Genomic DNA, 26,186 nt, shown 5'->3' with positions numbered 1-26,186 from the left:
AGCTGCTACTTCTCAGAGAAAACAGACACCATTAGACAGGAACTCCCTCAGGGTCCTTGCAGCAGGGTCTGCCTTCCTTTGTTCCTCCCTTTCTCCTCAGTCCAGTCCCTCTGCTGTGCGGTGGCTCCCATTTCCTCCCGCATTTTCAGAGGCCTTACTCCGTTTGTCGGCCATTCTTTTCTGCTGTGCCTTTAATCTTTGTCTCTACTAGCTCATTCCCATCAGCATCTAAACATATGTAAGCTTTTCTTCTCCATTTAAAAAAAACTCACATGCCAACATTGCCCCTCATCCCCAGCTAAGTCTCCTTTCTGTTCTTCCCTTCGTGGCTAAAGTTCTTAAAAGAGTCATATTTACTTGTTTCTCTTGAATCTGTACTAACCAAGATGCTAATGACCTCTTATTTTCCTGTGTCCAGGGAATATTCTTCAGTTGTTTGTTTAGCTTTACCATTCAGCATTTGAAACAGTGCACTGTCCTCCTTCTGGAAACACTGTCTTGTCATGCTGTCCGTGACCCTAAATTTTTCAGGTTTTCTTCCATGTTTCTGATTACTCCTGCGTCCCTGTGTCTTGTTTGCAAGCTCCTCTACCTCCTCTATCATCCCTGAAGTGTTGGTGGTCCTCAGGTCCTGTCCCACCCAGCAAACTCTCAAATTTCTCCTCAAACTCTGCATACTCTCCCTGTCCTCACCTATTTCAGCCACATTCCCTGTGCTGGAGACTACAAAACCTCTTGAGCACCGGAACCTACATCTGTTGACTCTGGAACTCGTGCTCTATTTCCCCGCTAAACCATGTTGCTTTTCATGCATCATTTTATAATTTTTTAAAAGATTTTATTTATTTATTTGAGAGAGAGAGTGAGTGAGAGAGAATTAAGCACAAGCAGGGGGGAGGGGCAGAGGGAGAGGGAGAAGCAGACTCCCTGATGAGCTTAGAGCCTGCTGCAGGGCTGGATCCCAGGACCCCAAGATCATGACCTGAGCTGAATGCAGATGCTTAACCAACTGAGCCACCCAGGCGCCCCTCATGCATCATTTTAGAATGTTGAACAGTGTACAACAATGTAGAACAGTGACTCTTGATCCAGTCAGAGAATCTAGCCATTTTAGAAAGAAATCCATTAAAAGATATTTGACTTGAATGCTTTCTCTTAAATACAGTTTAATTTCAGAACCGTGATATCAGTAACTGCATTATGCTGGAGCACAGTGATGCTGCCTGAGCTGTGGAAGTCTCCGAGATGACCCATCCCCTGGCTAACAGTTCAGGCCGTTGTGCCTTTTGACTTCATATACCTTTTTATTCAAACATTTTTGTTATTGTTGTTTCACCTGGCCCTTTGTTGGTAAGCTTTTTACCACCAGATCCTGATTTGCTTGTTATGGCACCCTGTCGTTCCCTGCCTGTACTTTCCTCAGTCTTTTCTATTCGGGCACGGAAATGGACACCATCTACACCATCTAACTCATCCCTCGGGACTGTAGTTGTAACTGGATAGGGCATATAATATATTGCTGGTTCTCAGAATTCCCTGACAAATGTTTTCAAATTACTTGCCCCTGCTCCTCTTCTCCCAGAAGCTAGCCTTTCCCTCCCTGAGTGTAGGTACTATCAGAACTGGGTGTTGGAGGTGAGGGAAATAGACTCCTGGGCTGCAAAAATTGCTCCAGGTGATTTTGATAGCACCCCTGCCCCCACACCATCCTATAGTCGTAGAGAATCTATGACTTGGAGCATCTGGTTTTTTTTGTTTTTTTTTTAAACATACTCCTTGTTCTTGGTTCCACATAGTTTCGATGCAGGGTATTTGAAGCATTGTTGAATTTATATGTTGGTTAATTAGTACAAATAGCATTTCCTATGTGTTTCTATTTATTTAGCCTGGATCTGTGGTTAGCTGTAGCAGAAGCCTTAAGGGATAAAGAGTTACTGTGGCAAGTTTAGCCAGAGAGTACCTCTACCTCTTAGGCTCTTGGGAAGAGGTTGGCTTTCATCTCCCTGGGAAGGCTGGGCTGGACTAGGAGAGAGATGGGGGCACTCAGCCAGCCAGCCAGCCAGCATATAAGCCAGTCATGACTGGAGGTGGTCAGACCCAGAGCTGACCCAGAACAAATATACTGTGGAGTGGGAAGGGAGCATAACTCTGGGAGACTAGAGGGTTGAAAGCACATCTTTGCATCAGACAGACCTTGGTTGGAATCTGGGTGCTACCATTAGTAGCTGTTTTCTCTTAGGCAAGTTACTTCTCTGTGTCTTCCGTTCCTTCTCTGTAAAATAAGAATAATGGCATCCACTTTATAGTGGGGATTCAGTTAGATAATGTATGTAAATTGATCATCCCAGATGAATCCCTCCATACCAGCTGCGGTTTCTTCTCTTTCCTTCTCCTTCTGGTGCTGATAGTGTGTTATCAAGGGAAGTAACCATGATAGTACATGTATTGAGTAAATGAAGTAGAACTCTCAAAGACTTGGATTTTAGTCTTTGTAATTTTGCTAATTTATACCTAGTCCTTGGGCAAACACTTCACTTCTTTCTGCCTCCATTTAAATAAGCTACCAATGAGAGGATAAAACTTAATGATTTCTACAGTCCTTTAGAGCTATAATGGCCTGTGACTTATATATTTGGCGTTTTCATTGTCTGGGAGTATTATTCCCTTGATAAGGACCTGTAATACAGTATTTTTCATGATGATATTAAAGTTGACATCTTAAGTTGCATTTCTTTAAACAGTTCTTTAAAGAAAGCATTCACCAGAAGGGGTTCATCATCTCATAAATCTTATTGAACAGGTTTTGAAAATTAAATGCGTTCCATGCTCTGTAAATACAGAGGTGTTCATTTTTTACTTTTTTTATGACCTCTCTCTGCTACATATATTTACCTTAATATATTACCAGTGACTTGGAAATGGTATCAGATTCTGCCTCTTTCAAGAATCTTCCAGTTCTTTGAGCTCAGGACCTAGAGCTGAGTTTACTAGTTATTGGAAACCCATCCCATACTGGAGCACCATCAGACACAACCCCAAAGGTGCTTCTTCTGTGACGTTTTTCAGCATAGTGTGTTCAGTGTCGCACTTGGAAATATTGTTTGTGTCCTGTATCGAGAGCCCTATTTTAACCTCTTCAGTTCCTCAGCCCTGACTTGCTCTCCTAAACTTGGTTTGTGGAGTACATGCCTCACACTATCAAGAGTTTTAGGGTGAGAGAATGAAATATTTGGGCCAATGCCACAGTGTCTGTGACTCTGTCTTATGAAGTGGATCCTGAAAATCTTGCATCTGGGCAATAATTTATTTTTCTTATTTGCTTGTTTTTGCACAGGAAGGATGGTAGAAGGAACATCACTTAAAAGAAATTGGAATTTTTCTTTCTTTTGTAGAGCTGTTAATCATAATATCTATGAGAAAAGCAATCTCTAAATCTAGAGACACTGTTTGGGGAGGAATCACATAATCTATAATCTCTGTTTTCTCTGTCTGGAGGGTTGTTTATAACAGAAAAATTCTGGAGATACTTATGGCAGCTGTAGGCTTTTATGTTTTTTGTTTTTAGGCTATGATTCTTTAAAACTTCAAATACTATTGACCAAAATGTGTGTGTCTTATCTCTAGATGTAGGTTATTTTACTACCAGGTGTTTTAGCTCATCTCTGTTTTAGTCTTACAAGATTAATTAGTTACCTTGGTGGATGAAAACTGTTCTTGAACATTTTGTGACTTTTTAAGTTTCAAAGGTTGCTGTACAATTTATATTAAGTGTTTTACTGTACATATAATTATCTTAAGAGTTATTTTCAGGCCATTCTTTTGCAGTGTTGAACATCTTTCTGGTACTCAAAAAATAATTGCTTAGATATATTCATTAACAATTATTTTTTAAGTGTCTGAATAGCATTAAATATAAAAGAAAATCTACTTTATGACTTCTAGATAGGAAACATGGTCTTTAAACACTTGGATTTTTACTTAAATCATAATTTGTATTCATGAAAGCTTTACTGATCACATAGTTTTCTTTGTCTGTAGCATTGCTTTTCCAGAAAACCTAACTGATTGCCAGGAGCGTCAAGATTAAGAACCTACTTTCCTTCTAGGTGGAAGCTGGAGAGAAATAAGATAATTTTGAATAGAGAAAAGTAAAACACTAGAGATGCAAGTTCTTGCTGACGCAGGGAGGCAGAAGGTAGAGCCAGTTGTCAACTGTTTGGGATGCCATTTAAAACAGATGCAATGTGGCCCCCTCTGCTCCTTGGATCTACATTCTCATCACACAAGCCTTTCCCAGTGTGGCTAGGTTCTCTGATTCCTGTCAGTGAACACACTCCATCAGCACAGCCTCACTTGTTTTTCAGCTGGGAATGACGAGCAGAATGTCAGGCTACGACCTCCATTTCTCCTCCTCAGTGTGGCACTAGTAGAAGGGATGTGAGGGGACAGACAGGAGACAACTCTTCTGCTGGTCGTGCTACTATATTGATTACGCATCTACAATGTAATATATCCTGGGTTTCTAGTACACTCACTTTTGCTACTCCTGAAAACCTCATTATAAGTCAAAACATTTATTATCAGGTTTTTTAATGTGACATCACGGTGCCAGCCACTTCTCTGGTGTATGTGTTTTGTTATATTTTGCATTATTCTGACTAATTTGCAGTCGTGGTGTTTGAATTCCATTTTCGTTTGTCAGTCATCTCTTATAATGGCCTTCCAGATTATTATTTTTCTGTTACATGCAAGAATTATTCTTTCTTTTTTTTAAATGGGGGAATTTTTAGTTTCTGTAATGTTTGAATTTTTAACAATGAACGTGGATTACGTGTGAGTATGGGAGCAGAAAAATTAATAAAGGCTCCAGGAATGAGGTCATGATGTATGCAAAGATGTAACTGTAGGACGTTTACTGAAGTATTGTTCGTAATAGCAAAAAATCTGAAACCTTAAGTATCCAATAATAGAAAAATGATTGAATAAATTATTTATAACCATGCAGTGGGAGATTGTGCAGCCATTAAAAATTGTGCTACAGACCTATATTTTTTAATATGGAAAGATGTCTGTGGTATTTCGGGGGGGAAAGCAGGTTACCAAATAATATGTAGCATATATAATCAAATTTTTTTTGTCTAAAACACAGGATGACTGATAATCTCAAAAGCCCTTCTGTAAGAATAATGTCTAGATGCTACATAAATTACAGCAGTGTATGTGAAAAGTATCTTTTTAACATTTATTTTTGAATTTTAAACTTACAGAAAAGTTGCAAAAATCATACACACAACTTTTACTCTTCACTGATATTCCACAATTATTAAATTCTGCCCCATTTACCTTTTGCCTTTTCATTGTCTGTGAGTATGTATACGTGTGTGTGTGCATGTGCAGATATATAAAATTATGGATGTGTAATTGTTTTAATTATTTGAGATTAAGTGGCAGACCTGTCGATCCATTACTCAAATATTTCAGTGTGTATTTTCTAAAAACAAGAACACTTGTACCAAGCCACAGTACACCTTCAAAATCAGGAAATTAACACTGATAGCATACTACCGTTAAATCTGTAGACTTTGTTCATTTGGCAGATTGTCTCAATAATGTTCTTTATTAGTTTCAGGATCAGTTGTTACATGTCTCCTTAGTCTTCTTCAATCTGAAACAGTCCTCAATCTTTCCTTGAGTTTGAAGAATAGGTGCCTACCATTTTGTAAAATATGCTTCATTTGGGTTTGTTTGATGTTTTTCACATGATTAGATTCAAGTTATATATTCTGGGGAGAAATACCACAGAAGTTTTGCTCAGGTCGCCTCAGTGCATTATTTCAGGAGTCATAAGATATGGATTTGTCCCTTTATTGATGATGTTAATTTTTAAATGGCTAAGATGCTGTCTGGCAAGTTTCTCCATTATAAAATTAATAAGTATTTTGTGTTTTAATAAGTAAGTAATATAGTATATGAATGGAGATATTTTGAGACTACATTAATATCCTGTTCCTCATCTAACTTTTATTCAGTAGTTTTAGCATTCATTCATAATTCTTCTGTTGTTACTCTGATAGATGTCAAATGGTGATTTTCTAATTCTGTCATTTCTTCTATACTTATTAGTTAGCATTACCTTCTCCTCCCCCACTTTCTTCCTCTCTCTTTGTAAGAACTCATGGAGTTCTGTTTTACTCAATTGGTTATAATCCATTACTGTCATTGTTATTTTGGTACTCAGATTATCCCAGATTTGGCTGGTGGGAGCTGCTTCAGATGGTTCTTCTGTCCTTTTGACATGTTCTTATTACTCGTTGAGAACTTCCTTGAATTCTTATCAAAGATATTTCAGGCTTATCTTTAACTTTTTCTGCCTGAGCTCTGGAATCAGCCATTTTCCCAAGGAGCTCTGCTTCCTTTTATTGAAGACTGGTATTTAGAAACCAAGATTTGGGTGCTCGGTGTGCTCCTTGCTGCAAGGCTGTGGTTTTTTGGCTTTCTTAGTGGACAGATCTAGGAAACACATGAATGTTCACATATACACAATGAGCATGTATAAACACACATGCATTTATATCTATTTGTCTATCTATTATCTATCTCTGTCACAAACCATGAGTTCACACTGATGACTTCCTCACAAGCCAACATCATATGGTTATTCTTGCCCTTTCTCTTCCTATATTGATGCCCCTCTTTCTTGTCACAAGAAATCTTGTTCCCATCATACTCAGTATATTTATTTACTTGATCAGTTGCCTTGTATGTGACAGTCTCCTGAACCCGCAGCCTGTCTCCCTGGTCCAGTACTGCACACTCAGGCTGGTTGAGCTTGCCAAGTCCTCCAGAACTCCCAGCCCTCACTGATGAGGATGTCCACCCCCCGACCCTGATCTGGCAGCATGTGAGCCCAGAGTTTCCCAAGGCCTCAGTGACAATGCCAGTCCCAAGTTTACTTCCTCCTTCACGGCAGCATGCAAATGAGAGTACCTCTGCTTCCCCACCTCTGTCTGGCTGGGAGCTCCCACGAAGTAGAGTTCCAAATTGTCTTTTTAAACCAATAACAAGAAGCTGTTTGGTCTTAATTGTAAAAGTATAACATTTTAGAGCAAATCATAGTTTATCTTCATTTTTATGACTGCTTCTTATTAAAGGTGAATCCAAGAGAAAAAGTTAATCGATTACCTTCATAATCATTTAAATAATTACTTTTACATTTGAGATGTCTTTGAGCTCCAAAAGTAAAGATTTTCTATCCAATCTTGAGTAGAAAAATGATGCTTGGAGAGGTTCAGTAACTTTCCCAAGTGACACAGCTAATAGTGGGCAAGCAAATGCAGAAAAGTCCTGCTTCAGACAAGTGAACGTCACTACAACATAATGTACTGTTCTCACCCCATCCAGAAGTCTCATAGAGCAATTTATAGATTTTTTTAGTATATTGAATCATACAGAATTAAGTATTTTATGTTTCTGAATTATTCTGGAACTTTTCAATTTCCTCAACTTTGTTTTCCCTAGAAGAATGAATATCAGTTCCTAGGGTTGTGATGCTCATCTCTAATGTTAGTAATTTGAACTAAATGGGAGTTGACATCCCTTTAGGTTCTAGGTTTTGATTATTCTATTAAGTTCTTCAATTTATTTCCTTGAGAATGTATTTTAACGACAGCACGTGTGTACCTGCCTGCATGTATGTATGTGGTGGGACAGAGGGAGAAAAGTGTGAGGAAATTTTAGGCAAGTCATTCATTTGTCTACATTTCACTTTTCGTGTATGAAATGTGGAGGTAATTGCCAGCTACCCCACAGGGATACTTAACTGATGCGAAGAAAACACTGAGCATTGTTGAAGGAAGATGCTTTGAAGACTTAGGGGGTTTCTCATTCTTTTCAGTAGCTGCTCCTCATGAAGAGTTTTTTTGGAAAGAGGGTCTGTTGAACTTGTTAATTCCACTGTAATTTCCTTCACATGTGTATTCTGGGAGCAATTATATAAATCCACATCCTGCTGCTTCCTTTCCTGCTGATGTGGAGGAAAATCCATCCATTCGTTTTTCCATTGTTTTGCTCATCTATATTGAAAGGAAGGTGACAGTTGAGTATGTTAAAGGACATTATGATTCGAGATTGTTTAGGTTACATTTCAGCTGTCAAGCCACTTGGATTTGCATATGTCATCTATCACTGTGATGCCAAGGTGCTTAAAACTACCTGGACACTAATAATGCTTATTTGTGGCTTCCATGTTTTGTGTTGGAGTAAAGTGGTCTATTTTCCTTACATGTTAAATTTGTGAATTCTAATTATGCCTTCATGAGTATTAAGACAGTGCCTGCTCCATTTTGTTTTTCAAAGTTACTTTTGCATTTCTGGAAGTATATAAGGAAAAGTTTGGAAATCTATTGAATGATTAAGTGCCTACTAACTGCCTTGTTCTGTTCTAGCTATATGTATTATTTTATCTAATCTTCACAAAAATATGTGAGCAAACTGCGGCTCTCTAAGTGGTCAGGCATAGGAAATTTTAATGATTCCTATAAATTTGCATAACTAGCAAGTAGCAAAACTCTTTTCCTAGAACTCTGGGAACATGGGCTCCAAGTTAAAAAAATGTTTGTGATATAGCAAACATTTTTCCCCTAGCCTGCTTTCTAGGCCCCAGAGAGGTTGTGTTTATGTTCTTTAAGAAATGCAGGTCACTAGAGGGTATTACGCTAAGCGAAATAAGTCAATCAGAGAAAGACACATATCATACATATGTTCTCACTGATATGAGGAATTCTTTTTTTTAAAATTTTTTATTGTTATGTTAATCACCATACATTACATCATTAGCTTTTGATGTAGTGTTCCATGATTCATTGTTTGTGCATAACACCCAGTGCTCCACGCAGAATGTGCCCTCTTTAATACCCATCACCAGGCTAACCCATCCCCCCACCCCCCTCCCCTCTAGAACCCTCAGTTGTTTTTCAGAGTCCACAGTCTCTCATGGTTCGTCTCCCCCTCCGATTTCCCCCCTTCATTCTTCCCCTCCTGCTATCTTCTTCTTTTTTTTTCTTAACATATATTGCATTATTTGTTTCAGAGGTACAGATCTGTGATTCAACAGTCTTGCACAATTCACAGTGCTCACCATAGCACATACCCTACCCAATGTCTATCACGCAGCCATCCCCTCCCTCCCACCCCCCACCATTCCAGCAACCCTCAGTTTGTTTCCTGAGATTAAGAATTCCTCATATCAGTGAGGTCACATGATACATGTCTTTCTCTGATTGACTTATTTCACTCAGCATAACACCCTCCAGTTCCATCCACGTCAGTGCAAATGGCAAGATCTCATTTCTTTTGATGGCTGCATAATATTCCATTGTATATATATACCACATCTTCTTTAGCCATTCATCTGTTGATGGACGTCTTGACTCTTTCCACAGTTTGGCTATTGTGGACATTGCTGCTATAAACATTGGGAATCACGTACCCCTTCGGATCCCTACATTTGTATCTTTGTGGTAAATACCCAGTAGTGCAATTGCTGGATCGTATGGTAGCTCTATTTTCAACTGTTTGAGGAGCCTCCATACTGTTTTCCAGAGTGGCTACACCAGCTTGCATTCCCACCAACAGTGTAGGAGGGTTCCCCTTTCTCCGCATCCCCGCCAACATCTGTCGTTTCCCGACTTGTTAATTTTAGCCATTCTGACTGGTATGAGGTGGTATCTCATTGAGGTTTTGATTTGGATTTCCCTGATGCCGAGTGATGTTGAGCACTTTTTCATGTGTCTGTTGGCCATTTGGATGTCTTCTTTGGAAAAATGTCTGTTCATGTCTTCTGCCCATTTCTTGATTGGATTATTTGTTCTTTGGGATATGAGGAATTCTTAATCTCAGGAAACTGAGGGTTGCTGGAGTGGTGGGGGGTGGGAGGGATGGGGTGGCTGGGTTATAGACTTTGGGGAGGGTATGTGCTATGGTGAGTGTGAATTTTATGACTGTTGAATCACAGACCTGTACCTCTAAAACAAATAATACATTATATGTTAAAAAAAAGAAGATAGCAGGAAGGGAAAAATGAAGGGGGGGAACCGGAGAGGGAGATGAACCATGAGAGACTATGGACTCTGAGAAACAAACTGAGGGTTCTAGAGGGGAGCGGGGTAGGGGGCTGGGTTAGCCTGGTGGTGGGTATTAAAGAGGGCACGTATTGCATGGAGCACTGGGTGTTATACGCAAACAATGAATCATGGAACACTACATCAGAAACTAATGATGTAATGTATGGTGATTAATATAATAAAATAAAATGAAAAAAAAAAACGTAGGTCATGGTATCCCCTGATTTTATAAGTCCCTCTCTGTCAGAACCTAATAAACACTCAGCAGTAACTGTAACAGCACCACCACCAAGGCCAGCAACAGGAAAACAAGTAGCTGACATTCCCTGAGCATTAACCTATGTCCCAGAAACTGTCCTTAGCACTTTATACATATTAGCCTATTTAATGCTTAAAATAACTCCTTGAGGTGTGCATACCTCTATTATCCCCACTTTATTGAAAAGGAGACAAAGTTGTTGAGTTAATTGCCCAAATCAAACAGCAAATGAGTTTTGAAACTGGAGTATGAACCCAGGTAGTGGGGCACCCACGCTCTGTTGTCCCACACTTATACTACACTTCTCAGTATTTGTTATACTAAAATTCTGAGTTGGAAACTAATGAAACCAATGCAGATTAAGTTAAATGGAAAAGGCATCTATTGGGAGGACATAGAGTAGCTCACCGAGTCAGTAAGAAGCCTGGAGAACCAGGCTTGGAAAACAAGCAGGACCATGAAAGACTGGGGAGCAGAGAACACAGCCGGATGTGCCACGGGAAGAGTGGTTATGAGGCCACTCCTGGTGCTGCCACCACTGGCTGGTGGCCCCTGGGTCATGGCGCTGTTGGATCTGCTGCCATCGGTGATCCTGCAGTAGTAATACTAATGAACGTCCTGACTGCATTGTCATCTTGGCATCACTCAGGAAGATTCAGAGGCCCAGGTAGAAGCATTTGCTTGATGGGAGTCCAGGTCACATTATACAAAGGCCAGGTTCCGTATATACTTTTTAATTGAATTGTTCTGGTGTACTCTGGGCAGAATAGTAACAAGAAAGAAAATGACAAACAACTTTCCATTGTGGAACTCTAAAGATTAAGGTACTTGCTCAGAAAAACTGGACCCTGTTATGTGGTGAAATAGGTCAGTAAAATGATTTGAGGAGTTGGCAGGTAGAGAATGAGAAGGCACTGGGTTACATATTTGTTTAAATCCAGTTACCCTCTGAGTGACCAGTTTGGATCATGGATTACAGAGCATCACTTGATGGCTGATGATTGAGTTATAAAATACATCTTTTTTTTTTTCCTGGTTAATTTTAACGGCAGATGAAGAAATTGCCTGGGTATCAAAAGGTAATAGTTTTTAGAAAAAGGCTGATGGTTTTGTTCATAAATATGATCAGGATCACTGTTTTAAGAATTTGTACAGATCAGACTTCACCTCAACAAATGTTGTAATAAAACATTTTCAAGCCTTATCTGATGACTCACTGGTTGTAAACACTAATCCATATAACAAGATTTTGGTCCAGTACAAGGAGTTGGGTCAGGCCGTGAATAAGATTTGGCTTTTATCACACAACACTTAATTGAAACTCATTTTCCTAGAATTCTGAGCTTAAGAATCATGGTTAAACTTTCTGAGTGCTTACAATCAGCCAGACAATGTGTAGAGTATTTTGTATATATCTTCCCTTTTAATCCTCATAATAACCCTATAAAGTATTATTATTGACACTTCAAGGAGGGGACTGAGGCTGAGAGAATAACTTGCCCAAGGTCATGCAGGAAGGGATGGAGTTGGGTTTTAAATCCACATTAGTCTGACTCTCGAGCCTGCTTTTGATCGCAGCGCTGTACTGTGGAAGAAAAATCATTAATTAAGTCGCAGGTTAACTCTGGGTTAGCATTCTTGAATTTTCAGATCAAGAGATTTCCTTGTCACCAGTTCTTAGCAAACAGCTTTCTGTTTTTAGATTCAGTAACTCGAAAAATGTCATTCCATCCAAGATTCGTTCCCTGAGTTAAAAGAATATAAATTGTTATTGCCACTTAGTCTTTGCTGTCTTATACCATCCTCACACATGTTTTCATATTGGATGTTGGGTGAGATGACTTCTCATGATTTGGGGAGGATGGGCAGGGTGGCATCTGAGATCATCTATAATGCTCCAAACCACTGATTACTAGGGATTTGTGAAAATAGTCCTTGAAAAACCTTCTGTGGATGCCATCTCTTGACAGTGACAAACACTAAAATTTGCCAAACATCCTGTAATAGAATATTTGCTTTTATTTGTGTTCAGTTTTCACTTTGAGCTTCAGGTTAAGTTCAGGTTTTCTAGGATTGGGAAGCCAGGTTTTCTTCACCTTGTTATCATTTTCATGGTTTTGACAGAGTTTGCTGACTTGTGACTAATTTTTAGTCTTTTACATGTACTTTAATAAACCTATGAATTAAGGAAGTCTCATGTCCACATTAAAAACTGCTTACCCTAACCTTAACCCTTATTATGAATGTTTCTTTCCTGCTCAGTTTCGTCCATGTGCTTATATCCTACAAAATACATATACGGAGGAACAAAAAAGCCCTGATAGTCCTGTTAGTGTGGTAATAGCCCAAGTTCAAGGAATGAGTGCAGCTGACCTGATGCAGGGTCAAAGCCAAAATCCACTGGTATCATGACAGAAGACTATGTTAAGTAATTTTTCAAAAATTTCATACTCATTAAACTGATTTTGTTTACTAAAAGTCTGTCAGTTTTGTTTGAATATGAAATGTTTTCCCCCTTGATTCTTTTTGTGTGGTTGAGTATAGTTTTGTGGGGTTTTTTTTGGTATATGTATATTTTTAATCAAGCTGCTTTCAGGGTGCAATGTGGAGCCCTCAAAAGCCAGATTTGGTACTGGGTTCAGGGGTTAATAGATTCAAGACTGCACCTGCGAGTCTCTTTACAACTGGCTTTGTGCACATACATCCAGCATACCTGGCTAGGCTCGATGCTTTTTTGTCAGATATTTAGACACATGCCCTGGCAGATAGTGGGGAAGGTGGTTATGTCTTTATTGTCATTAGCAGAGCTCTCAGGAAAGGCCTGCTTTAAATTCTAACAAGAGAACTTATTATGTGTGAATGGAAGAATTAATAAGGACCTGAGGATTTTTTTTTTTAGTTTGCAAAGTGGGACACCCCCATATATGATAGATAAATGTCTCTTTTCTTGTAAGTAACTAACATATGGGAGAGGTAGAAATTATTTGTAATTTGCATGTCATTAGAACGATATTTAAAAAGCTGCGTGGCTCTGGACCTTGGGCAGGGGCTTAGAAAGTTCCATGGTAGCAAACTAAGCATTTCTTATAACGGGATGTGAACGGCAACAGAATGCTCTAGGCGATATTAAATTGGGGTGATTTTTAGAAAGTGACAAATGTTTTATGTTTCCTAAATCCGAGATGGGTTCTACCAGCTGCACATGGCTGCCAAGTTATGTTATCACTTGCCTGCTTTGTAACTGCCTCAATTCCTTCCTCCCCCAGCCCTGTATGATGAGATTCGTCAGTTTCGCAAGGCCTGTGGGGACGCTCATCTCAAAACCATCTTAGCAACAGGAGAACTTGGATCTCTTACTAATGTCTATAAAGCCAGTATGATAGCAATGATGGCAGGTAAGTGTTCTATATTCAAATGACGGTATCTATTGAATTGATGTTTTTAGGAGAAATAAGTAAGCTAAAATATTTGGCTATTAGCTAAAACATGCTAACCACTTGGAAATTTGAGTGGGAGGACTCAGATATTTTGTGAATACGTGTACAGTGTGAAGTGGTCACAAACTTGGCTTTCTTGCACGTTTTTTGTGGCATTTCATCGCTGCACTATCCTTGTAAGACAGTAGATGGCTCTCTTGTTAGTGAATTGCCTTCTTGTTATTCTTTGATTATTCATTCATCAACATATGTTAGACAGGAATTTCTTTAACTCTGACTTATTTCTCCCTGTGAATTTAAGTGTTTGATTTTTCTCAGAGATGTGTATCTATATGGGTTCAGGCAGCCTGTGCTTTTGTTTGTGTTAATTTTTCTTTTTAAATGTGGTGCAGTATCATTGCTTTTTATACTTTGAAATGCAGGTTGACTTATTCTTCATCTCCTTGAACAGCAGGCCTGTCCATTCATACATCCAAGCTTGAAACCTGGGAGTCAGGCTTGATTCCTTCTTTTCCTCATCTTCCCCTAAACCAGCGAACGAGTCTGGAGAACTCTACCTCTTCACTGTATCTAACACATCGTCTCTCCATCCTGCGTGCTGCCTCCTCTGGCCATTGCCGTACCCCACATGGATCACTTCAGTCTCCTCACTGCTGTCCCCTGTCTCCGCTTTTGTCCGCTTCCAATCTGTTTCCCACACAATTGCCGGAATGGTCTCTTAAAAATGCTAATGGGGTTTTGGTCCTGCTTGCTTAAAATCCTTCAGTGGCTTACAGTGCCTCTGGACCCAGCTGGAGACAAAGGAAGATACCTGTGCACGTGTCCACTTGAGCTCATATTTGCCAGCAGGGCACCTCAGAAGCCAGTGAGCTTTATGTAATCTTGCCACCAAAGGATTCTTTTAAAACATAAGAAAATGTGAAGGTGTAGAGCAAATGAGAGAGGTGACGGAGGGGAACAGCCTTCTTTTCAGCAAGATGTGAGGGAAATTTAATTCACTTCCATAAATAAGAAACAACACACACACACAAGGTCTTCACCAGAAGCTGCACTCTCCACCCCCTGCTCCCACTCTCACATCACTGTCAGAGAGTCAGGATCACCACAAGGCTCACCCGGCCTGCCCACTCAAAAAACAACAACAAAAAATCCTTCGGTGGCTTCCCTTCATCGTCAAGGTAAAATGTAAACTCCCCAGCCTGATTTTAAGAAAAGGTCCTTCTTAAGACTCTGCCTGTGCCTCTACAGGCTCCTCATTTTCCCTTCACACCATATGCTCCAGCTCTATGAAATTCCTCGTAGTTCTCTGCAGATGGTACCATCCAAACCTTTCAAGGCTTCCTACATGGTGTGCCCCCTGCCTGGAATGCCTTTTGCCCAAGTAATTCCTTCACATCTTTGGCTTCAGCACAGGTGTCCCTTCTTTCAGGAGTGTTTCCCCGACACTGCTTCCTCCCTCAGCACTTGGTTCAGTATCTCTTCTCTGTGCCCACATAACATTCTCTTGAAACCTCTATCAGATGACCTGTCCCACTATCGTGTGATCGAGTATTGAATTTCGAGGTGCCCTACCAGTGGCTCCGTAGGTGGGTGAAGATACCTGACTTCTCAGGTCTTCAATCTGGGCCTCTATTGTAGTCCGCCTCTAGATTTTTAGACTCGTGTACTTTTTGAGTCCTGTCAGACCTAGCCTCATTCTCTGGGACTCTACTGAAAATCAGCCTGCTGGGCATATGCTGTGCTCATTGCCCCTGTATCCAGATGATCTCTGCTCTGGTTGTCTCATTTCGAGCACAGTCTCTGAAAATCTAAGGTGAAGAATGGAACACGTTAAACAGTGGGTCATCTGTTATGTTGGCATTTCAAAGGTCCACAATAATAGAGGCCTCAATGCAGCCCTTATGAGCCTGGGTGAAGCCCCCTGGAGTCCTAAGTACACAGATAACTCCCTTTTCATGCTCCTTGCTGGGACAAGGGATGGTTCACCTAGAGTGCTGTGATCTAGGTCACAATGAAGGTATATTCATTCTGGGAGGTCAGCCAGCCCTGTCCTCCTCACTGCCCCTACTGCTCGTGATAGGAACGTGGTATTTAGGTCATCATGCCAGGAAGTCCCTCTTCTACCCTCCAGCCTACCCACCCACAGAAAAAAAAAGGTGAGTAGGTACATGCTCTCCCCTGTTTCTTCCTGTCTGCTTGGATCCCTGTCCATGTTATGTTGTTCCTTATCTCTTTCATTTCTTCACTTAAGCAGTGTCTGTTGAGTACTTACTATGGGTAATAAAACTTGTATTTGTGGTGTGCTTTACCAGATGCTTTAAAATAATATTCCTTAATCTGTACATCAACTCTGTGGTTGATGAAGAAACTTAAAAAGTGACTTGTCTAAGGTCACAAAGCTAATAGACCACAAAGAGTCATTATTTGAACCCGGGTCTTCTGGCTCCAGGAGTATTGCTTTCTCAGCTGTAACACAGCCATCTCCCAGGGCACTGTGCTTGACCTTATAATGAATTAAAGACATACACAGTCTTTGCAAGGTATAATAAGTGAAAGCATCCAGCATACTTCCTGACCCATGGTTTCTGGTTCCTATTCTCTTAAGAAGGTATATAATAGAAAAGAAGTATGTTTTGAAGATAAAAATTTTGGACTAAATTTACATTTATATAAATTACAGCTCTACTTTGGCATTTTTAATTGATTTTTTTTCCCTTAAAAGTCAACTGCATTGAGGTAAATTTATACACATTGAGGTGTTAAGTGTCCAATGTGATGACTTTTTACAATTTGTATTTTTCATCATCCCAAAAATATCCTTTGTGCCCCTTTGCTTTTAGTTCCACTCTTTTTACTTCTGCCCTAGCTGCAATCAGTGCTCTGATTTTATCACCATAGACTGACTTTGCCGGTTTTAGAACATCGTATAGTTATACAGTATGTACTCTTTTGTGCTTGTTCTCCCTCCATCCCCAAGATAATAGCTGTGAGATCTATTCATGTTGTTCTGTGTATAAGGAGTTTGCTTAAGGGTATTCCATTGTACAAATATACTGAGTTGCCAAACTTAACTGATATAAAGTTCGTAATATTCTGATGTCTATAGGGTCTGTAGTTATACCTCCTTTTTTACTTCTGGTGTTGTCATTTTTGTTTTCTTTCCTGTTGTTTCTTTCTTTCTTTTTTTTTCTTTTTTTTTTTGGTAGAAAAGAGTTTTGCTAGAGGTCTGTCAATTTTATTAATCTTTTCAAAGAGCCAGTTTTTTGCTTTGCTGTTTTATCATTGTCATTGAGTTAAAAATACTTCTAATTTCCCTTGTGATGTCTCTTGATGTTTAGAACGTTATTAGAGTATCATTTAGAATAAACCTTTACACTGGTGCCCCTAAATACATAAAGCAAATAGTAATGGACATAAAGAGAAATCGACAGAATGTTTAATTTCCCAGTATTCTGTGCTTTTCTGGATATCTTATTGTTATTGACTTACAATTTAAAATTCTTTTATGCTCAGGGAATATCCACTGTAAAAATCTTTTGTCTTTTGAAATTGAAGAAATTTATAGGCCATTTTTATGGTATATTTAAGTATAAATATGCTTCAAGTGCACTTGAAAAGAATGTCATGTATTTGCAGATATTAGTGATAGTACTCTGTTAATATCAAGTAGGTCAAGTTGGTTGATCATATTTTTCAGATCTGGTTTTGTTTTATTTTGTTTTGGTCTACCTGTTCTATTTATTACCAAGAGGACAGGGGTGTTAAAGTCTCCAAATATGATTGTAGATTTGTCTACCTATCCCTTTAGTTTTGTCAGTTTTTTCTAAATGTATTTTGGAGCTTTGATACTAAGTATATACACTTTCAGGATTGTTATGTTTATCTGTTGAATTAATGCATTCATTATGACGTGTCCCTTTTTATGGTACTAGACCTACCCGAATGTCTACTTTGTCTGGTATTAATCTAACCACACTAGCTTTCTTGTGTGTTTCTTACCATTTGCATGGCATATCTTTTTGCATCTTTTTTTATGAAAAAAATATATGTGTGTGAAATCTATAACCCATCTTTGGATATATATTTAAAGCCATTTCTTGTAGGCTTTTTTTTTTTTATCCATTGTGAGAATCTGTACTTTTTAATTAGAATGTTTTGTTCATTTTCATTTCACACAGTTTTTGATATGATAGGAGTTAAGTCAGTTATCTTGCAATTAGTTTCCTATTTGTTCTGATCCATTTTTTGTTTTGTTTTTTTCCTGCTACCTTTTGGGTTCATTAAATATTTGATAGCACTTCATTTTATTTTTTTCTGTTGGCTTTTTATCTACAGCCTCTTTGTACTTTTCAAGCACTTGCTCAATTATAATATGCATCTTTAACTTACCAGTTTACATAGATTTAATATTATTCTATTTACACTTCATGTATCATGAATGTAAGAACCTTAACAACAGTTGCGTTTACATCCTCTTTAGTCCTTTGAATTATTTTAGTGTTCTTCTTCCACCTATTTATAAACTCCTTAATATGATGTGATTTTTGTTTTAACAGTCATTTGTCTTTTAAGGAAATGAAAAGAAACCTAAAACTAGTCTTTTATATTTTCTCACACATACATCATTTCCTTCTTTATTCCTTCTTATAAGTTCTGCTGGTGACTAATTCTCTTAGATTTTGTTCCTCTGAAAATGTCTTCATTTTACACTCATGTTTCAAGGATTGTTTGCTGAATATGGTGTTCTAGGTTACAGTTTTACTCTTATTTCAGTACTTTAAACATGTCATTCCATTTCTTGGAATTTGGCTTTTTCTTGTTTTCCTGTAAGTAATGTTTCATCTTACTCTGGCTACGGTCAATCAGTGTTTTCTCTTTATTTTTCACTGATTTGACTGTGATGTGCTTAAATATGGTTTTCTTTGTACTTATCCTGCTTTTAGTTTGCTAAACTTCTTGGATTTGTAGGTTGATGTTTTCCACCCAGTTTTGGACATTTTATAATTATTTTTTCACAAATGTTATCTACCCCATTTTATCTCTCTTTCCCTTCTAGGACTCTAAATACGTGAGTGTTAGATATTGTCCCACAGGTTACTGAGGTCCTGTTTATTTTTTTATTTTTATTTTTTTAAAGATTTATTTATTGATTTTAGAGCATGAGTGGGAGGGATCAGAGGGAGGGAGAGAGAGAGAGAGTCTCAAACAGATTTCTCCCTGAGCGCAGAGCCTGGTGCGGGGCTTGATCTCATCACTTGAGTTGGACCCAAGGGTCTGATGCTCAACTGACTGTGCCACCCAGGCACCCCCTGTTCATTTTAATTTTAATCTTTTCTCCTTTCTCTGTTCTTCTGATTGGTTCATTTACATGGATCTTCAAGTTTATTGACCCTTATTTTCCATCTCAAATTTGCTCTTAAGCCCATCTAGTGAAATTTATTTTATTGTACATTTTTAGTTTTAGAATTTCCATTTGATTCTTTGTTAGGGATTTTCATTTCTCTGCTGATGTTCAACATATTTTCTCTCATTGAGATCATATTTTCTTGTAAGTCTTTGAATATATTTATGTAGTTGATTAAAAGTCCTTATCTGCTAATTTATATATCTGGATTATCTTGGGGTCTGTATCTTGAGCTGCCAGTTTTCCAGTGCCTGAAAATAGTTGCCTTTTGTATTTTGTTCAGCCATATGGTTGTTTGTAGCAGGAGGGTAAATCTGGTATACTTATTCTGTTGTGTCTTTGTGACTTTTGTTTTCTCATTAATGTAGCATGAAAATCTCAAAAGGAAAGATGTTTTATCATTACATTCATAATTGTTATCTTGTTATATTGATAGCCATTTAGATTATTACAGAAAAATTCTCTGGAGAGTAAGCTGGAGATATGTAACTGTATTAGTCTGATATCATACATCATTGTAAATAAAAAGTTAACCTAGGTGTTCACATTTTTGGTCAACTAAATGTTTACTAGCTTACTTTTGGTTTAATTTTGTTTAGGAGTCTTTCAAAATGTTTTAGGGGAAGGAGCCATAGGTCATGGAGGCTAGAAGACCTGGATTCTTGTTCATTCTTGCACAGTTTATGACTTTAATTGAAGCAATCTGATTATTATAGCTGCATTATAAAGTATAAAGTAAGTACGTTGCAAGTTATTAAAAAATATCAGCATACCTTCCTACGCCATCCTACCTCAGTCAGGAAGGAAACATAATTGAATTGAATCTTTTTTTTCTATTACAAGGCATTATTCAGACTATCACTTTTCAGAACCATCTGGTGTAGCTGCAGGAGATAGAATATATTGAGTTGGATTCCATTCTGTACTGATCTCAAAGCTTATTAATATGTTAGTAGGATTGTTTAGTGAATCTTTTAAAAAAATTTTTTTAAAGATTTTATTTATTTATTTGACAGAGAGATACCTAGCAAGAGAAGGAACACAAGCAGGGGGAGTGGGAGAGGGAGAAGCAGGCTTCCCACTGAGCAGGAAGCCCGATGCGGGGCTCCATCCCAGCACCCTAGGATCATGACATGGGATCATGACGTGAGCCGAAGGCAGACGCTTAACGACTGAGCCACCCAGGCGCTCCTGTTTAGTGATTCTTAAATAGGAACTTGTTTTGCCAACTTTTGGCTCTGTCTTAAAAAATAAAAGTTTCAAAAGAATCTGATTAGTTGAGAATCACCATTAGATGTGGCCCAGTTAATTTTTTTATGCCACACTTCTCAGCTATGGTTATTTGTCATATCTCCTAATTCTTTTACTCTGGAAAATATAGCAGCCATCTTAGCTCTTTAGATGTGTATCAGAATAAAATATTTAACTGGAGATCACTTCCTCAACAGCAATAATGATCCAGAACCAAGCCAGGAACAAGGAGGAAAAAAAGAAAGAAAACATTTCAAAGAGATGAAATATATATAATATAATCTATAGTACAACAGTAGTAATAGACAATAACATTTAGTATGTGACAGGTACTATTTTTAGGACTTTGTGTATATTCACATTTAACCTTCACAGTGACTCTCTAAGATAGGTACTTTTCTACAGGAGAATGGGAACATCAGTTAAAAAGGACTTTTTGCTGCAATTCTACATGGTCATTATTGATATTTGGAAACATTCCAGATACTCTGTCTTTGTTACATCATTTCCTCTATCTGTTACAGCTTTCTCTTCTCTTAACTGTTTTTAAAGATTTAAATATAATTTTCATCCTTTGTCAAATCTCTCCATGATCCTCTAGAGGCAGAATTAATTAATTGTTCATACCATCATGCTCCTAGGACAGTTGTAAATACCAGTAGCATTTGTCATGTGGTATCATCATCCATTGTTTTAGCTGTTGAATCTTTTGCAAAATTATGAACCTTCCTGAGCCAAGGACTATATCTAACTTATTTATATTTCTCTGTGATTACTACTATGCCTGGTATCTAAGAGAGCCTAAGAAAATATCTTGAAATACACAAATGAATGAATGAATGAATGGATGGATAGATGGATGAATGAGAAAGAAAGAGATAAGGAAAAGTAAAAACAGGCAAAGTAAATGCCAAAGACCTAGACTCATCTCTCCAGATGTGCCGCGACCTTGTAGAGTTTGGACATGTTATCTTGAGAGCAAAATTTTACTTTAGTTGAACAAAAAGATAGATAATTTATACCATTGACAAGGAGATTATGTATTTGAGGCATTGTTTGGATGACCTAAGCAGTGGTATGACATATAAACGGTTTGTGCGGCTCTAGGGCTAAGAAAGGACTAAAGAAAACTTTCTGCCTTGGCTTTTTGGCCAAAGAAAATGGATCTGACTTTCACATTACTGGCCATGTGGTGAGAGAAATGCAAATAAAGAAGGAGGGGAGGTAGGAATAAGCAATTCGAAGGGAATATAATCAGGAAAAGAAACGAGAGCCATATTTTTTCATCAAACAATCCAAGAACAAGGTGATAGGGAGTAAGATAGAAAGGGAAACATGCCAATAGAAAAGAGAAGTCTAAAGCAGGTCCATCTACTGCTAAGGGATTTCAGCCCTGCAAACACGCACGTTAAGAATAATGCCAGAATGTAGAAAAGTGCCTTTATCTTTCAGTAGCGGTGGACTGTTCACACACACGCAACAGCTAACAAGCTCCGCTCTGAAGTTATTCTAGACCTTATCTTTGGAAATAACGCAGGCATGATAAATAAGTTTGGAGTAGAAAAGCACTAAAGATGCAATCATAATGTCATCAGGTTTGAATTGCTGATGAAGATCTGTGGGTAGAGTACGAACACAAAAATATGGGGCTTGAGAAAAGCAGACCTTGAAGGAATGCAAAATGAGTTTTGAACTTGGCTGGAATTTTGTAATGTATAGGAAATCAAAAATGAAAAAAGTAGGAACCAGGGGAGGGGATATTTGAAATTCAACGCAATAAGATCAGAGTAATTCAGAAACAATAAGATGAAGCAGAGAAATAAAAGAAAATATAAGGGAAGCCATTAAAAAAAATAAAACGAAGGGGAAAAAATAAACAGTGGGAAACTTGTTATGACTGAAGGAAACCAAAGCTCTAAAAGAAATGCTGTGATTGGTAGCAAATTAACATCTAAGACTTTCAAAAAACCGTTTTTAAAAATTTAAATAGGAGTCAAATAGTAGACTAAATGACAGTGTACGTTTATTTTTCTAAAGATTGTCACAAGTCACACTGAGTCCTTCATCTTGGCCTGCAAATCTTTGCATACTCAAGAAATATTGATCCAGATGGCACATCTAGATCCCTGTGGTGATCCAGCCTGGTCTTCTTGTTTGGGGGGGTTTTAAAAATAAGATCTTGCCTTTCATAGGAAAAACATTTAATTTATGAAAAGGTATGCTACAGTTGAAAGTTCACCACGGAGGAAAGCATAAGAATACAGATGTGTATTGGGGGTAAGATGTAATAGATTTAAAACATAAATTCATTTACAGTTCCTTAAACTAGCCCTGAGAATTAAACCACTTCTAGGGTAAAAACTGATTAACTTGCCATCTCATTCGGGGAGCAAATTTAAATTTAGCCCCCCGCCAGCAAAAATTTCAGAAGGTTTACCCCCTCGCACCCACCCACCCACCCACCCTGCAGTCCTCACCCACCCTCTTGCCATCCTTTGTTGAGTGCAAAATAGAGAGCTCAGCAGGAGAGAGAAGCTACCATGTTTTCTGGCCTCCCAGTGGTACAGGAACCTCTGATGGTCCATTTTGGTATATGGGTATCATTTTAAAGAAAATCACTATACATTTAAACATAAAGTGTTTTCTTTGCCTCTTCATGGCTGGGCTTCTAGGGAAAAAAAGAAAAAGCTTGTAAGCATAGTTTTGTATGTGGTATATAGTAGTGTTTGTAAAATTTTACTGTGTGAGATTTTTAAAAATATAAGCCACCTTATTCTAAAATCTTATAATGGCCTTCTCCAGACTTAGTTTGCTCAGAGGAATTTATGGGCATAGAAGCTAGCACATTAAGTGCCTAGGAAGTTCTTGTTGATGGGTTCAGTTGTCAGGTATAGGGGCATCATATTCGTAAACAACATGTATAAAATTCAGTTTTTTAATAAATCTATATTTTGCATTAAAAGAAACATTAAGGGACTTTTTTTCATGTCTTGGTGAAATTCTGATACAGACATAGAGGCCAGACCTGTAGATATTTGCTCATGTTTCTGAGTTTCTATTACTCACTTGTCTTTGATTCCTAACATTCGTTATTTATTCTTTAATGTGTGCCGGATAGTTAGTGATCTATTAGCAAACTCTTAAATGCTGGGAAATTGGAATCCTTGAATGGGTCTCTCAGCATATTTCACCAGGTAGATGCTTGATATGCATTTTTTTTGAATGAACAAATGAATAAAAATTAATAAACCATGTGAGGTTACTAGTTCACAGATTCCTTTTGCAGTTGTCTTAAGAGGGAACTAGGGTAGGTACCTTATCACCTTTTAAGGGATGAGAACCTGATGCTCGGAAGTTAAGTGACTAGACCAAGGCCACACATTGAGGAAGTGGCAAAATTCTGAAGCACTTCTTGACTCTAGATTCTATACACAACCCTGTTCTCCACTCTGTAATTGCTCTGTATGTAAGATATTATATATAAGCTATGTGTAATCTTTGGGGGCACAGATGTATTTCTAGAGTCCCTGAATGAGATTTACATGTTGAGCTGTACTTTTTTATTGACAAGCAAAGTAAGGACAATATAGAAGAAGTAAGGACAATAGAGAGACACGGTATTTAGAGAAAAACTAGGGGGTGACAGACACGAAATAAACATGAAAGAGGACAATGAAAGCAAGCCTAGGGGCCCATACATGATAGGCCCACAGTAAATCCTTGCTGGAATGAAAAGGAAGGGTGCCAAGAGCACTCCCACCTCAGGTACATTGCGTGTTTTTTTTTTGTGTGTGTGTTTACCTGCTCTGCTGATGGTCCCATGACGATGTCCTGGGAACATCAGTGGGGTCATGACTTAACGACCGCTGCTCGAGTTCTGCACTGAAGTTCTTGGTAAATTTCATATTCCCCTTCCTGGGTGCTGAGAGGACAGCTAGGGAGTGATTTGGAAAGTGAACCTTTCTCTTAATCCACCCGATGGGGGCAGTCTGAGCATGAAGGAGCAGAGGGGTTGACATAAGAGGGTATGGGACATGGTAATACCATTGGAGCATATGTGGAAGAATGTCCCAGCATTGGATGAGGGTCATGGAAAACTTCCTGTGAAGAAGGATCGAAAAGAAATTGGGCATCTTATTTGGGAAGATGGCAATCACTGGGGTTTTGATACTGTACTCAAATAGTTGTATACACCCATACAAAAAGGATGAAAAAGCATGATTGTTCTCTATGATCCCAGGGTAGGAGGACTGGGACCCAGCTTTTAGAAGTTATGGAAAGATGGATTTTGGCCTGGTATAAGGCAGACTTTAGTGAGGGTCCAGATTTTCCAGGCTAGATCATAGCCTGATGGAGCTACTGTTATATATGTGATACTCAGTGCCCATTAGAGATGCTTGCTATTTCAGAGCTCAGTATGATCCTATACAGAAGAGAAAAACATACACACACACACAGCTGTTTATATGTGTGTGAGACATTTCAGTGTAGATTACAATCCAGTATAGACGGGACCCCAAATATGGAAATAATGAGAAAAGAGGAGTATATTGGTTTCCTCGGTTTCTACCTCAAACTGGGTGGCTTGAAACAACAGAAATTTATTATCGTGGCTCTGGAGGGTAGAAGCCTGAAATCAAGGTGATTGGGCATCTTATTTGGGAAGATGGCAATCGCTGGGGTTTTGATACCATATTCAAATACTTGTATACACCCATACAAAAAAGATGAAAAAGCATGATTGTTCTCTTCTGCCATGCTCCCTCTGTAATGGGCAGGGTAGAATTCTTGCTTGCATTCTCTAGCTTCTGGTGTTTGCTCGCAATCCTTGGCATTCCTTGGCTTGTAGATGGAACACTCCATTCTGTGTCTCCATCAACACATGGCCCTGTGTACTTTTGTCTGTCTCTTCCTTTTTTATAAGGACACCAGTCACTTAATGGCCCCACCTTACTCAGCAAGACCTTGTCTTTACTCAACTAATTATGTCCGCGATGACCCTATTTCCAAATAGATCACTTTGTAAGGTACCAGGGATTAGAATTTCAACATACCTTTTCAGGGGGCAAGAGTCAACCCATAACAAAGAGAAATAGGGTTCTTGGGCTGTGATGCTCTTATTTCCTATAAAGACCTGAAGAAGTTAGAAAAAAATACTTTGAGTCAAACCAGCAAACTTAAATTCAGGTACAAAAGATTGATTTTTCCCTCTAAGCAATGTTGGATGGTTTTGTGGATAGGGGAAATCTAGTAGATATTAAATATTTTTATCTGCAAAAAGCATTTGGTAAGGTTCTCAATGGGAGATTAATGGCTAAAATAAAGAATGAGGCATTAGGAGATAAATTTGCTTATGAGCAAGAGACAGAGACTAACAGTAGAAGGAAATACTTTTTAGATTGGAAAGGAGTGACATACAGCACAAGCCAGGAATCAGTTTTGGGACCTATGGGTTTTTCACTTTATTTTTATTGGACTTTGTAATAAAAATACAGATCTTCAAACAGTCCAAGACAGAGTGAGTAATACTACAAGCATCAGTAATCAAAAGTTATTCTCTATCATAAACTAAATGACTGATAATAAATACTGACACAAGACTACACAATGTACCATAATATTATAAAATGGAGCAAGCGGTTCTCCTGTGTTCTGTTTTCTTCTGCATGGGTGAATATTTCTTTATTTGCTTTTTAACAGGTATTTGCAGGTTT

General features: G+C 38.4%; 1 protein-coding gene across 3 annotated transcripts in view; it reads left to right on the top strand.

The window, feature by feature from the left end:
• The window catches only part of DERA (deoxyribose-phosphate aldolase), a 116,395-nt gene that overhangs the window by 58,809 nt on the left and 31,400 nt on the right, over window positions 1–26,186 (top strand). For all 3 annotated transcript variants that reach the window (XM_027595759.2, XM_027595762.1, XM_027595761.1), the window contains one exon: window positions 13,647–13,775. In XM_027595759.2, the coding sequence (XP_027451560.1) occupies window positions 13,647–13,775 (129 nt within the window). The remainder of the gene's footprint in view (window positions 1–13,646; window positions 13,776–26,186) is intronic.

The sequence above is a fragment of the Zalophus californianus genome, chromosome 9, assembly GCF_009762305.2.
Source record: "Zalophus californianus isolate mZalCal1 chromosome 9, mZalCal1.pri.v2, whole genome shotgun sequence".
In the NCBI taxonomy this organism is placed as follows: Eukaryota; Metazoa; Chordata; class Mammalia; order Carnivora; family Otariidae; genus Zalophus; species Zalophus californianus.
This window is presented reverse-complemented; position numbering and strand designations above follow the sequence as displayed.